We start from the raw sequence: 15,026 nt of genomic DNA, 5'->3' as shown, positions 1-15,026 counted from the left end.
TGATATGACTTTAAGCTTTTCTTTTAGTATTAATATTCCCAAATGCATTGCAATGATAGGCTTAGATGAGTCAACACAATTGGATTGGTTGATGTAATTGAAATTTATGTAGAGTATTTCAACATTGGTTGTCCCTGACATGAACTACTGTTCACCCTTTATTCCCAAGAATTGACATGTATTGGTGGGAGGAGAGGCGTTATATGGCTCATCCCATGGCTCATCATGCTATCATCCCATGGCTAAACATCCATAGAGTTAAATACATTAGCGAACTTGCCCTCTGAGAGGTCTGTCAATGTACAACGGCACAACATTCTTTCTTTCTTTCTTTCTCTCCAGCATCGGCGATTTTTCTTACTACAAGGCCACATCACCTGACTCGCCAAGCTACGATGCCTCTGCCCCCAGAGCTCTGGCTGTTGAGGAGTGCCAGTGTGGTCCTGAATATCAGGGGCTCTCGTGTGAGGTAGGTCACAAGGTAGAACCCATATAGGGCAAGTCCTCTTAAACGGAAATCAAAAAGTCAGCTAGTGAAAGGAGCAGCACACATGTGGGGCATTAATTTATTTTGAGTATGGCAGGCTTCCCAGATCGTGGTGAGAGTGAAGCTGACGTACCAGTCCGAAACACAAGGCTTTAAAATGTTGAGAACAGGAACTTTTAAGTGTCATATAGTATGATATGGCCCATCACAAAATGCAAAGATCTTGAAGTGTTCATGATCATATGTGTAGACTAATGTATAGAGCAAGAATGAAGTAAAGAAAAGGGATAAGTTTGTCAGGAGTGGACCTACTGTTTTGATGATAAGATATATGCCATTTTTCTCTCCTTTTCCTTGTTTTTTTATTTGTCCCAAATTCTCACTCCTATTTTTGAGCAAGATTTTGCATTATGGTCTGTGGATTATTGTAATTTGTTTTCTCCCATGATGCTATCTTGTCCTTGCATAAGAACTTCCAAATATCCATTTATTCATATGAAGTACTTTGGTTATTATATCATCACTTTTATTTGTTGCTTCATTGTATATCATTCATTTCAGCCTTATAAGCATGATATTTGCTTAATATGATCTTATCCTGTACAGGAGTGTGCTGAAGGCTATCGCAGAGAGAATGTTACATCACATGACTTCTTTGGAGTGTGTGTGGCTTGTGACTGTAACGGGCACAGCTCTAGGTGTGATCCTACCACTGGGCAGTGTCTGGACTGTCAAGACAACACTGGAGGTAAGTCCTTTCAAGCCAAGGGGTGCTGTGCTTTAATTCATTATTCATGTGTCTGTTTATTATGTTTTCAGTTTGAATACTCTGAACTGCATGGTGGAACATGCTACCGTCATCTCTGATATAATGTGGAAATGAGGCTTTGATAAAATTGTGGTTGTATATGAGCACCACATGCTCAAAGGAACATAAAATATGTGAGTTTGCAAACTTTGCTAACTACCTACATTCACCCACCATAATATTAGACAAATCCTGGGTTTAATTGAAAATGAACACGAGTGCTGAAAAAATCCCGTTAGTTGACATTGTTTTTCATATTCAAAGTCATGCATATGGTTGATTACTTACAATTTTGTTCAAAGTCGGTGGAGAAAAGGAAAAAGAATGTCTAGAGGGCTACATGAATGCATTAAAAGTAGTTTCATCAGAATACATTGTACTTTGTAATTATATGCAGTAATTGAATCAACTAAGTCTTGTATGTCTGTCAATGATGGCAGATGCTCCATCTCATGAACCTCAATGGAAAAAAAAAACTATGCTGATGGATTAAATAAATTGTGTGACATATAAATTGTGTCATCACTGTGAAGTGTTCAAACATCCTCTGTTTAAAACATGCTTCTGTGAGAGGGTATATATGAGTGGTTCATGCATCACAAAAATCTTGTGCATATGGAGACTCTTGGAGAAGTAGTGAGATCTTCTTGTAATAATTCCATCAGGTTTTAACTGTGAAGTCTGTCTGGATGGTTACTATGGCGATGCCACCCGTGGGACATCCGAGGACTGTCAGCCCTGCCCATGTGGACCCCCCACTGCCCTCTCAAACCGCTGTGTCCAGCTCGGTCAAGTGGTCACCTGTCTGGAGTGTGCACCCGGACACCTTGGGCCCTTGTGTGATATGTAAATATTTTGAAAGTGTGTTCTTTGTGTGGATGCATTTCAGGTTGCGTGAAACCTGTTTGTGTAGAAACATAACACCGTATAGATACTTTCCCCACATTTGTGTGTGTGTGTGAAAGTATGTGTTGGTGTACACAAGATACTGGAATTTTGGCATACTGTAGCCATGGTGAACTTGCATTGTATGCTCAGTGAATATTGATACAGAATCTTTGTGTCAAGAAGACCAGGCATGACTGCGGTTTCCTTGTTGTTTTTTTGAGTTAGCTAATTAATGATAAAATATTGATGAATGAAGCAAATGTTACAAAGACTAAAATCTCTTCAAAATTCTGCTTGTGCATCAGGTGTGCTGACTTTTACTACGGGCAGCCTGAACTCCCTGATGGATTCTGCCAGATGTGTGATTGTAACGGGAACACAAACTCTTGCGATGGTGTGACGGGTGAATGCCTAAACTGTGGGTTCAGCACCACTGGCTTCAACTGTGAACGCTGTCAGAACTTCACCTATGGGAATGCAAGTGTGCCAAATTGTCAAGGTGAGATGGTGCAAATTTAAAGGTACAAACAGTGATTTTAAAAATGTTTGAGTTATTACATTTGATGCCTATATGTAGGTCAGTTGTATCACAAAACATCATATCACACACAAATCTTGCAATAAATCTGAGAAGATATCACTATTTTTCTCAGTAAACCATAACTGTAGACGGTTTAGTCCAGAAACAATTTTATTATAACTATTGTTCACATTTTGTATATTTAACAATTCTTAACATTGATTATCCTGATGAAAATATTTACAATGGTTGTTTCTATCCCTAACTCACATTTTACAACGATTTCGAAGCACTAAAGCTGGGTTTTTGTTTTATCTGCAAATGGTAAATAATGCCTTTAATGCTATGGATGTATTGCACCTCAGTAAGATTCAGAGGTTCAAATAAAGTACATGTATGTTGTAGGCCTATGAACACTCATAGCTCCAAGTTGTCAGCAGTTCAATGCAATAAAAGTTTGTGTAAACATAAAATGCTTCAGATGTATGAAACAAATTGAGCATAATGTACAAACATTTAAGAGTTACATGCAGTTGGCAAGTGGGAGCTTTACTACAGCATGATTGCTAATCAAAGTATGTACCCTTTAAAACTATTTTTTTTGGGAAAATGAGAGAGAGAGAAAAATCTCACTTTCCTGTCAGATATTGACATCGTACATTGAGAAGAATAAAAGATTACGGGAAACACTATCCCAAGGCTGTTGAAATATTTTCATACGTACACACAATGCACGATATTCAAGGGTTCTAGCCTACATACACATAGGTATCTACTAAATCGTGTCTGTACAAAATATCTTTCGACAGCAAGTGATCCTTCATTTTTCAATTTTTTTTTTACATAAGGTATGTTTAGATGAGCTTTGTTTAAGGTCACTAGGCAGGGAATCTCAAATTCTTGGACATGTATATGACAATGAGTGCTCCATTATTGAATGGCTTGTGACAATGTAGGGTAGCTATAATTATTTTGTTTTGATGGTATTTCATGTTGGTCAACCCAGTTATCTCAAGACTATAATGGTAATCTTACACTTTTTGTAACTGTATTTTTTATTCAGCATGCAGCTGCAGCCCTCAGGGGTCGTCAGACCTCCTGTGCAATTCAGAGACGGGCCAGTGCCCCTGTCTGCCAGGGGTCACAGGTCGGCGGTGCGACGGCTGCCTGCCGAACTACTTCGGCTTCGGCGCGTCCGTCGGCTGCAGGGAGTGCGGCTGTAACGAGTTTGGATCCCTGGCCCTGCAGTGTGACGCCGTGGGAACCTGCAGCTGCCTGGCTGGAGTGCTAGGGACCAAGTGTGACAGGTGTGAGGATGGGAGCTATGGGCTTCCAGACCAGCCGTGTCTTGGTGAGTCTTCCTGCCATAAAGCGTAATGACCTGATGAAGTTAACCACAATTTTCAATATGGTGCTAGAAATACAAAATGTTGCTTTTTTTGTGATCAGAGATGATATTCCTCAATGTTCATCATGACCAGATTGATTATTAATATAAAGTGCACATTTATCATACATGTAGTTGCTCATACACTGTTAAATCTCACCTTGTACAACAAAGTGTTACAACAAAATGTTATAACTTTTGGTTGTTTTTGCAAATCTACACACGTCCAATTATGCAATTTCATTTTGTCTATTGCATTATTGGAAGATGTATTCTTTTTAAAGGCAGAGGGCCGGTAACTATAACATGCCTCATTCATGTTCACTAGTCACTTTCAATTTTTTATGCAATAGGCATACAGACAGTGTCTCTGCCTATTGAGCTTGTTTGACTGTGTTGTATGCATTTCTAGGTCAGTTATTTAAGTAATCCCCCCCCCCCCCACAATACAAGTTTCATTTATTTCCCAATTGCTAATGTAACTCTTCTCAATTGAGATAGAGAAACAACTGAGGTATTTATCTTAAGCCTCTATATAAATCTGGTAGTGAAGGAGTAGCATGTTCGCTTTGAGTAAAAAATCATTTGTGTAGTTAAAGGATTAATACCAAGCATCTCAAATGATTGTCTTTTTTTTAATAGATAATATCAGGAAAATCGCTGCCATTTACAACCATTTCACTGTTATGTTAATCCAGCATGCAGCTGCAACGGTCTTGGGAGTGAGGGCGGGTCACAGGCAGTGTGCAATGCCTACACGGGTCAGTGCCCCTGTAAGGTCGGTGTCACGGGGAGGGTGTGTGACGAATGCCTGCCAGGATTCATCAACTTCAGCTCCAACGGATGCGCCAGTAAGTCCTGCAACCCGCCAGCGGTAAAGTTCATCTAAGTCTAGATGCAAAATAGGCTCTACCTCTTTGAGAGAATGATCTTTTAAAAAGAAAATAAAGCTAAATACATATTTAAAAAATACTAATAGCTTTCTATCAGCTGAGCACCATAAGGGCGCTGTCGCATTCTGAGATTTGAGCATGAATAAAAACAAAACAATCAATTTTGATGAAATAAAAAAGTTTACTGATAACAAATTTGCAAGTTATGTTTACATTGTGGTATTGTCAGTAATGTTGAAAAATAATTATCAGTGATGTTATTTTGTATTGAAATGTTGAAAAAAAAGCCGAAATAAAGCCAAACCAAACCAATTAGTGAAAGCAACCAGCTGGTTGAGCAGATTGATGTAGTGATTCAGATTTGTAGAGAATCGGTTAGAGGGGTTGTTTTTATGCGAGTCCAATTGACAAGATTCCAAATTTGTGTTAATGTACAATTGTCTCTTTGCCAGGATGCAAGGAAGCATACAACAGCTTGTAATAAAGTTATGGTAGTGATTTCCACCTGTCAATCCCTTTTTTTTTCAGAGTGTGACCAGTGCGTGGACACTCTGTACAACTCTACCGGGAGTCTGGAGTCCCTCCACGCCAATCTACAGGCCCTGGGAAGCTCCATCCAGGATCTACAGGAGAAAGATGCCGAGCTGCGCACCCTGGATCCCGTCGTCATGACGACCAGCGACGCCCTGACAGTCCTGAGAGATGACTTTGCTCGCCTCGGGATGGAAGTGGCGGCGATCGACAGCGTGTCCTATGAGAGGAATGTCACACTGCTTGCTGAATTGGTAAAAAAAGACAAAAGACCTCAGATTTTGCCTTTGATGCTCTTTGTGTTACTTGCGTTCACATTCATATTCTGTATACTCTTCATTTATCATTTTGTTCGTTCCTCCTCATAGATAATCTTTTTTGTGTGTGTGTTCTGGAGGTCTTGCTCATATTCCTCACAATCATGTTCCTTGCAAATTGTTTGACTGAATTTAAATCTATATTTTCTTCCCAGCTAGAATGAGTTGTAACACACTTGGACTGAACTTGAATGGATTGAGCTGAACAAGATTGGTTGGTTTCCTTCACACTAGAGTGTATTTGTCCTTGCAGGCAACCACCCTTTCAGCAACCGTTGAAGCTCTTGAGGGGCAGTCCACTGTCCAGAGGGATCGGGTGAGCGCCCTGTACACTGCTGCCCAGCAGACTCGGGACAACGTCCTGTCGGCTAATGCCACCGTCCAGCGGTTCGTGGACACCCTCGGGATGTGGAACGACACGGCGGCCGTGCTCGTGGACGACGCCATATCTATCGGGGAGAACGTGTCCGAGCTGTCGGTGGGGGAGCAGAGACGGGTCATTGAGATAGAGTTGGGTCGGATCAGAAATGTCTCCCTAGAGGCGGATGCACTCCTTGCTATGGTCATGACTCAAGTAAGGCAATCTTCCTTTGTCAACTTGACCTTATTTTATCAGATGACAGAGAGAACTTACCCAAAGAACAAGTCATCTCTCAAATGGAATGCAGAGAAACAAATTAGTAACAGATGGGAAAAAAAAATTGTGTCTATGCTGAGAGTTTTCTGCCATCTAAAACGGCATCCAGTTGGAACCACTTATGACCTTCTTGTAGTCAAGTGAGTGTAACATCTCATGAGGTATCCTCACCTCAGATTTTAGTCATTAAATATTGACGTTTTCTCACTTCTTGAGACCAAAACTGCCTTTCACTGTACGATGTAAATATAAGAACGTGTATATGTTAAAGGTAGGGGATACCTTTTACAGACCTCCCAAAATGCAGCAAAACATTAAATATGAACCTTGGGGGACTTGTTTAGGCCACTGCTGAGAAATTTGGAAGTCAACAGTTATTGTATGTGTAGGGCCTCTGAGAATAACAGTGTTAAGCCACTGACAGAGCTACCCTACTGAAACAAAACAAATAGATAAATAACTAAATAAACAGTTATCTACAATTTGAATAATGCACAACACTCAACTACTCAGTAGTTCTGTGTGTCAGCCACACTTAAGCCTTTTTGTTTGCAGTCTTCTGTATTTTTTTTATCTATAAACACAAATCTAAAAGTATAAGAGCTGATGTAATAACATATAGAGTGTGTGGCAAGAATGTATATAGAAATGTTTATAAGTTTTGATGAACTTTCTTCACAAAATATACATGATGGACACACATGCAGTGCATGGGTCTGCAAAGGTAGCCTAGTAATGTACTGGAATTTACGGTGAGCCCCGAAAAAAATTCAATTCAAAATCTAACGGTCAATAAAAATGTACTAAATGTTACCTTCCACTTTCAATACTTTATGGGAGTTTCTAAAATGATAACTCTCTTCAACATACCACTGTATTTATACAACTCTTCATTTAAGGCATGCAAATGGGATTCCCTACCTTTAACCTCAGATTTATGTGAAAGACATGTGGACTACTTCCATTATGGAAAGCTGATTGACATTTGCAGTAGCAGTTTCATACATTACGCCTGCACATCCATTTCTAATGTATTTGTTTCACATCACATTGGTATAGTGGGGGGCCTTGCATGTGTTATTTTTGATTTTCAGTTCAAGTTGATGTAAAAGTTTAATTTTTGGTACCATTGTAAAGGTAATTGTCTATAGATCAATTTTGGTTCGAGTGTCAAGCACACAAGTAAGAAATACTCAAAATGGCTGCCAAAATCCAAGATGGGCGCCAACTTCTAGACTTTTGTCAAAAAATTGGATAAAACTCTCCATTTGAAGTGATTTAAGTGCTGAACCTGATATTTTCAAGGGTAATGAGATTATTGGACACATTTAGATATAAAAACAATGCCTTTTGCTTAATTTGCATAAATTTACATAGATTCCATTTTTTAAGCTTTTTTCCTTAAAAAATACAATTATTTAGAGAGAAAATGTATATAAACAATGAAATAATCACTTTCAAAGCAATGTATCAATACATTGCTTTGAAAGTGATTGCTATACAGAATCAGAGCGTATGTGAGTTTTGTCCAGGCAGCTCATATTACAGGATATAACAGTAGTTGTTGAATTCATGCTCATGGAATACAGCAGTGAACACAGAAATGTACACATGCACGTTACATGATCAGGAGTTGATATTTTCACATGTTGTTAGATTTGCGAATAGTACCCAGATCGCAGAATTCCCACAAATAACCCTAGGAAAACAGGTACGGTATGAAGTCTCATTAATAAAGATTGTCTTTGATGAGTTTGAGGTGACAAAAAATGATGTCAAGTATCAAAACTAAATGCAATCATAGAATTTGCTTTGTGTTTGCTCTGTGTTGTGGGCTGCTCAGGTACAGCCCTGTCGCGATTTATACAGCGACTGGGCTGTGTATAGTTAGTGTACAGTGTATTGACATAATATGCACAGCCCTGTACAGTGTATTTACATAATATGTGTATGCACAGGCCTGTCACATCATTATCACAGCAAGTCATGACTGGTACTCAGTCTCAGTCTGGTGGCCCCTGGCTGGGCCCCCTGCCTTGGGCCAGCACTTAGGCTCCTGGCCTTGGCTCGGCCTTGGGCCCCGTGAGCCCCTGGGCCCCTGGGCCCCTGGGCCCCTGGGCCACTGGGCCACCGGGCCCCCGGGCCCCCAGGCCTGGGCCCACTTGGGTTCTGGGCCCCTGGTTCTGGGCTAAGGCCCGTGGCCTTGGGTCCGGCCTTAGGCCCCGCCTTTGGCCCGGCTGTACTTTGTACATGGTCTATGTGAAATCAAGCTTGTCTGTAACTGTATAATTACAAATAATTACAAATAATCGCAAATGATCAAAAGGTCCATACTATGAATATATAAACATATGAATATATGATTATATGAATATATATGTGAATATATATATTATTATATATGATTATATAAATGTGATCAGGCGTTCTGTTACGGTGTCAGATCTGCAGTCATTCATATGTAGCAAATTTTATGCATGTATAAATGGCATACATTCATGTGTACAGTATGCTACACTACCGCTATGAAGTAATTTAATGCTCTACCGGGAAACCGTTCCTTACTGGTAAAATATTGTCTTACCGATCTGCTTTCATTCAAGCATTACCGTTTGAAAACCGTTGCAAAGCTGACATGACTACCGGGAAAATGCTTACGTAAAGAGAGGGCTTACCGTTGGCACAACTTTTACCGTACCGTACCGTTGTCACCATACCTTTACCGATAGCGCGCGAGTACTGCAGAGCGCGCGCGCCCGCAAATCTGTACTTCTACCAAAGATAGTAGATAACAAGATACAAAGGCGCGCGATAAAAATGGACACATTATGGCTACCCTACATGACGATACAAAAGAGAGCTAAGTACAAACTCAGTACACCTAGGAACATCATTCATTTCCAAAGGTAGTGGTATCTTTATTATCTTAAAAAGATTTAAAAATTATAGTCGTAGCTTTTTTTCAATTAAGGGGATTATTTTGAAGAACGAGATTTTAGAGTAATAAGGATTATTTCGTGGAGGTAAAAATTTGGCAACAACATGATCTCACAATCAAAACGCTTGATAAACAACAACAACATCTTCAAAGACAGCGCGTCTCAGGCAAAAGACACACATTACCTGAGATGCACTGTCCCTGAAGCCGCTGCTGCTGTTTATCAAGCGTCAAGGCAGCGCGTCTCAGGTGATGTGACACATAGTTTAGTACATATATGTAATATCAATATTATTATGCATAGTTTGATCAGTAATTGCCTGTTCGAAGATGATGCAAATGATATTTTTGTTTTACTGAATGTCTTTCTTTATTTGTTTGTTTGCTTGTTTCATAAGGCTCTGGAATTGAATCGGCTAGTTGCCCTTGTGCTGTCTGCAGAAGCTCAGTTCCAGTCCACTAGACAGCTTGTAGCCCTTACCCACAATGCACTAGATTCCGTTGAAGCCACCTTGGAAGAGGCAGAGTCTTTCATGAATCTTTCTAGGGTATGTACGAGACAAATGTTTTTCTGTCTCACCACTTTTTGTGTGTTCCCATTTTTTTTTTTTTTTTTTTGCTTTGTGATTTCTTTCCTTTAACAAACAGGGATCGGAAATCATGTAAATGTCAAGGTTACGATATAGTAGTGGTAGACTGTCTATGGCAGAATTGTTTTTACCAACTATTCATAACTGAATCATTGTTTGTTATTACAAATGCAAAGAGAAAATGAATTAGGAATATTTTCCTTTTGGGGGGAGGGGGATCATTGCAACGACTTTGATATAAATTGTATACATATTAAGAGGCAATTTAATTTCCATTCTTATGTCAGTAGGTGAATGATATATCAATTCTTGCATCATATCTTTGTCAACAAAGGCTGGTTGACATGTTATTAGCTGTTTTCAGCACTACACATTCACTTCTTTTTTCTTTTTTCTTTTTTTTATGCCTCCGCCACGAAGTGGTGCTGGAGGCATTATGTTTTCGGGTTGTCCGTCCGTCCGTCCTTCCGTCCGTCCGTAATGAATTTTGTGGACAAGGTAACTATCAAAACCTGTTGAGGTATCCTAATGAAACTTGGCATGTATGTGTATTAGGGGGTGAAGTTGTGCCTATCAACTTTTGGGTGCACATGCTCAAGGTCAAAGGTCAAAAGGTCAAGGTCAAATACATAGAATTTCACTATTTCCACCATATCTATTGAATGCCTGAAGATATTTTCTTGAAACTTAGTGTATACATGTATTACCCAATTAAGATTCTCTGATGAAAGTTTGGGTCATGAGGTCAAAGGTCAAAGGTCAAAAGGTCAGGGTCAAATACATAAAATTTCACTATTTCCACCATATCTATTGAATGCCTGAAGATATTTTCTTGAAACTTAGTGTATACATGTATTACCCAATTAAGATTCTCTGGTGAAAGTTTGGGTCATGAGGTCACAGGTCAAAGGTCAAAAGGTCAAGTAAAAATATTAAAACTTCTTTTTTTTCTCCATACCTTGGAAAATTGTTCAAAGTATCTTCATGAAACATAGTATATACATATACTGACTGGAAGTGATTATCTAGAGAATGTATGGTTCATGGGGTCAAAGGTCAGGGGTCAAAGGTCAAGTGCAACACTTCAAAATTTTACTATTTCCCTCCTATCATGCAATGCCAGCAGGGTTATTTTTTTTTTTTTTTACACTTGGCGTATGCATACATGTGTAACCTAATCGAAATTCTCTGGAAAGTTTTTTTTTTTCTTCTTTTTTTGCCTCAAAGGTCAAAAGGTCAAAGATCAAGTGAAAGTGCTGAACTAACTTTTTCCTCCATATCTCGGAAGTGGCTCAAGTTATCTTGAAACTTAGTACATATTATGCATGTTCTACCTGAAAGTGATTATCTTATGAATTTTAGGGTCAAGGGCGAGATGAAAATGGTAACAATTTACTATTCAATTGAGAAATTGTTTTCTATTTCTTGTTTATATTCAATATCTGCCAGACTGACCAAGCATACAGCAACAGGCTACTCTCAGAGGCAGAGGCTTTTTTGAATGGAGTCGTCCTTTCTTTGGCCCAAAGTGTACAAGCCATTAGTGGTGAGGATCTAGTTATTCTTGCATTATCATTAATGTTGTAATTGCTTTGATCTTTATTGCTGTTTAACTGCTCTTTCTCTTCGTCTTATATATCTTTATTCCAATTATCAAATCCTCTTGTTATGTTATTATTTCTGTTATCATTGTTATTATCATCATTATCATTACCATTTGCCACTGTCATATTTAATTATGCAAACACGAGTATGGATCAAAACAAACTATGAGAAACTGGCCAAAATGTGTACCATGGTTTTAATGCACTCCAGAGGTTCTGCAGGGAAGAGAGGGTTAATTACTTTTAATGCATTTGTTCATGAAAACTTCCTTCCTTTTTACCACTATAAGTGACTCCAAAATGTTTCTTGAGACCAGCCAGTGAATTATCCTGTGGTCTACTCTTTCATGACTCATCATAGAAGATCAGCTCTGCCCTGTTTCATAGCGCTCTTTGTAAAGTTATGCACGACTTTTCAAACGACAGTAATATGGCAAGCCAAGTGGGTTTCCTAATCAGTGTTAATTTCAATAGCTAAAATTGCAAATGTGCAGATCATAATGATTATTCCTGCATTTTAACAGACGTTTTTAGTTGAAAGTATATTTTTGCCCCAATGTAGATGAAATGCTGATGTAAGGTAGTACTTTGTTGAAACATAAGGAAAGAAATGGGCAAATATATTTCAGCTGTTTGTATAGTCATGCATAGATTTACGAACACCTTTATGAAACAGGGCCCTGGACAATAGCTCTTACGCTGATTTTAAGTTGCCTCAGTGGTAATATCAGTGACCATGTGGAAGCAGCCATGCAGCAGTCAGTTGAGATATGAATTTTTGTGAGTCAGATACGATTACAGCCACTTTCAGTCACTGTACACCCCCTTATGGATATTGGCCAAGAACAATGCAAAGAACTGTTTTCAATGTTGCTTGGGTGTGGTGGTAGTGACCACTGAAGAAGACGACAACCATCTCCTCATATCATTTCTCAGGGGAAGTTTTCTCTTCAACACATTCAATTACAGATGATGATGTTCTTAGCATTACTTATTATTCCATGAATAACCCTTGAAATGGATGCCATGATGCATATTCCAATCAAGAGTCGCATTGTCAAAAATAATCAATTAAAAAAAAAATCAATAAAAATAATCAGCCTGTAAAAGACGGGCTGATTTTGCTACGACACACATTTCCCATAGACATCTGCCCAAGTATACTCAGAACTGGTCTTCAACAGGTTAATAATCATAATGTGTCATTAGTGAGTCAAATGATGTGACAAAGAACTCTAGCCCAATTTGAAATGTCAGATATACAGATGCAGGGTGTTATGTGAACCACTCTTAAAGTTGGGAATGTCAGTACATAGAACTTTTGAAAAGAATTACATTTTGTAACTCATAAGTTTACTTTAAAAGTGGAACTCACTTGATCAAAAGTCATTGTTTGTTTTTTTTTGTACCAGATGCTGACCAAACCCTTCAGGAAGCCAACCTAATCTACCTTGGGAGCTCCCAGGGCAACGCCGCCCTCCCGCTGGATGATGGGATTGACCAGCGGGGCGTGAATGGCTGGGTGGACGGCAACCTGCGGGTCACAGGTCGCCTGGGCGACGTCCAGGCCCTCCAGGCTGACTTGGAGCTGACCGTCACAACGGCCGAGCTGAGGGTGATAGCTCTGTCTGACCAGGCTCAGCAATCAATCAGGTAAGATCAAGGAAGGTGTCATCCTTGATTGGATGGGAAATTGGTAAAAATCAACTTATGATGCGAAAATTGATTTGGGTTTGATGTTATTCGATCTGATATGATGTCTGCATTTTGCCTGCAAACAAACATCAAAATGCATAATATGCTTTGATTAATGGAAATTGAATGAAGGGGAGTATGATCTTGCATATTTATAACATTATATATCAATAAACCAATGAAATATTTACCTTTTTATAATCATGAAAAAACTAGAGGATTGAAATAATTGCTATTGATGAAAGAAAAAAATGCAGGAGGCATGCATCTTAAGCTGTTGTTTCAGCAGTACTATGTACATAATATGTAAACATACCTAAGCATTATTTAAACTTTTAGTGTACATTCCTAGGCCATAAGCTCAACTGTATTTTCATGCACCTCTTGATTCAGTTGTTCTTGTTGTCTCCGCTTTATCCTTCCTTCAGTATTTTTGAGACTGCCCAACCGGTCGGCCGCCTGGCCGTAGCTGCCGTCCAGAACTATCGGGATGTTGTGGACACCGTCGACGAGGCCCGCTCCACTGTCCAGAATGCCAGCAGCACACTGACCGCCGCCCAGGAGAGTCTGTCCAGCCGTGGTCTGACAGCCCTCAGAGCAGAGGCTCAGTCATCCAGACAGGCTAGCACTGACCTACTTGCAACAATAGAGGGCAGGGCGGTCGATACACAAGGTAAATATGTGTGACTCTGAGGCGTAATCATGAATGAGCTTTGAAGAATGTTAATTCACTTCATTATTTCTTCTCTCTTTCATTTTTCCATTCAAAACTATGAGTGTGTACTGTTAGAATGCTTCTAATAGAATAGTGATAAATTGGAAAAAACCTTAATTTGAAAATACCGTCTAAACAAGTATTATGGCTCTCTGTAGAAGTTGGATAAGTCACAAAAGTGTCATTCAATGTTCATCTTTCTCACATCAGAAATCAAATATTTGACATGAAATTAATTCGTATTGACCCATCATAGAACATTTCTTAGTATTAAAATACTAGTACATGACCAGATGTTTAAAAAAGTAAGCTTGCTGTCCTACTCCTCCACTGTTGAAATAAGATTCTGTAGTTTTGCAATTTCCCTGTATGTCTATGTCTAGGTATTTGATTGTCATTGCTTCAAAGTGCATCCAATGTGATTTCGATCATTTAGCTCCTTTGAGTATTCTGAATGATATTTCGATTGACTAACAGTGATGACTTTTCTATACTATCAATCCAGCAAGCTGCTAAAAGGTAAGATATGGGACAACAGTTAAATTTTGATTCCCATCTTCTGTGTTCCCTGGATGTAGGTCTTCTTAGCCAGCTCAATTCATCCAGCGAAACACTTCAGGATGCCATTGGAGCATGGGAAGACGTCCGCGACCAGGTCAGGAGTCTGGTCACAGAGGTCAACACACTTTACACCGTAGCTCAAGGTCAGAGCGAACTCTCGCCTCTTGTGAATATTCTTATGTTCTCACTTTTATCATAAAGTTACACAGTTTTGTAGATTAGGTTGATCAAATTGGTCATAACTGTTCATATTGATAAAATTGGTCCTGTTGAGGGTGACATTGTGACAAAATGAAATTCATGGTGTCAAGAAACTATGCTGAACTTGCATTGGATGGTCAAATACTCCTGTTCAACTTAACCTTTGCAAAGCATTGCCTGCTGGTCTAATATACTGCAGGAAGTGGTTTCTTCTCCCATAAAATCTCCCATTGTGAGTGCTCGAAGGAGTCAAA

The 15,026-nt window shown here is 39.3% G+C and overlaps 1 protein-coding gene across 1 annotated transcript in view; it reads left to right on the top strand.

The window, feature by feature from the left end:
- The window catches only part of LOC140230748 (laminin subunit alpha-1-like), a 55,309-nt gene that overhangs the window by 16,785 nt on the left and 23,498 nt on the right, over positions 1 to 15,026 (top strand). The window contains exons 18-30 of the mRNA XM_072310885.1: positions 343 to 469; positions 1,094 to 1,235; positions 1,961 to 2,141; positions 2,489 to 2,682; positions 3,767 to 4,054; positions 4,789 to 4,941; positions 5,512 to 5,768; positions 6,085 to 6,405; positions 9,805 to 9,954; positions 11,446 to 11,542; positions 13,013 to 13,253; positions 13,724 to 13,968; positions 14,589 to 14,714. Coding sequence (XP_072166986.1) covers positions 343 to 469; positions 1,094 to 1,235; positions 1,961 to 2,141; positions 2,489 to 2,682; positions 3,767 to 4,054; positions 4,789 to 4,941; positions 5,512 to 5,768; positions 6,085 to 6,405; positions 9,805 to 9,954; positions 11,446 to 11,542; positions 13,013 to 13,253; positions 13,724 to 13,968; positions 14,589 to 14,714 — 2,522 coding nt within the window. The remainder of the gene's footprint in view (positions 1 to 342; positions 470 to 1,093; positions 1,236 to 1,960; positions 2,142 to 2,488; positions 2,683 to 3,766; positions 4,055 to 4,788; positions 4,942 to 5,511; positions 5,769 to 6,084; positions 6,406 to 9,804; positions 9,955 to 11,445; positions 11,543 to 13,012; positions 13,254 to 13,723; positions 13,969 to 14,588; positions 14,715 to 15,026) is intronic.

The sequence above is a fragment of the Diadema setosum genome, chromosome 7, assembly GCF_964275005.1.
Source record: "Diadema setosum chromosome 7, eeDiaSeto1, whole genome shotgun sequence".
NCBI classification, from domain to species: domain Eukaryota; kingdom Metazoa; phylum Echinodermata; class Echinoidea; order Diadematoida; family Diadematidae; genus Diadema; species Diadema setosum.
This window is presented reverse-complemented; position numbering and strand designations above follow the sequence as displayed.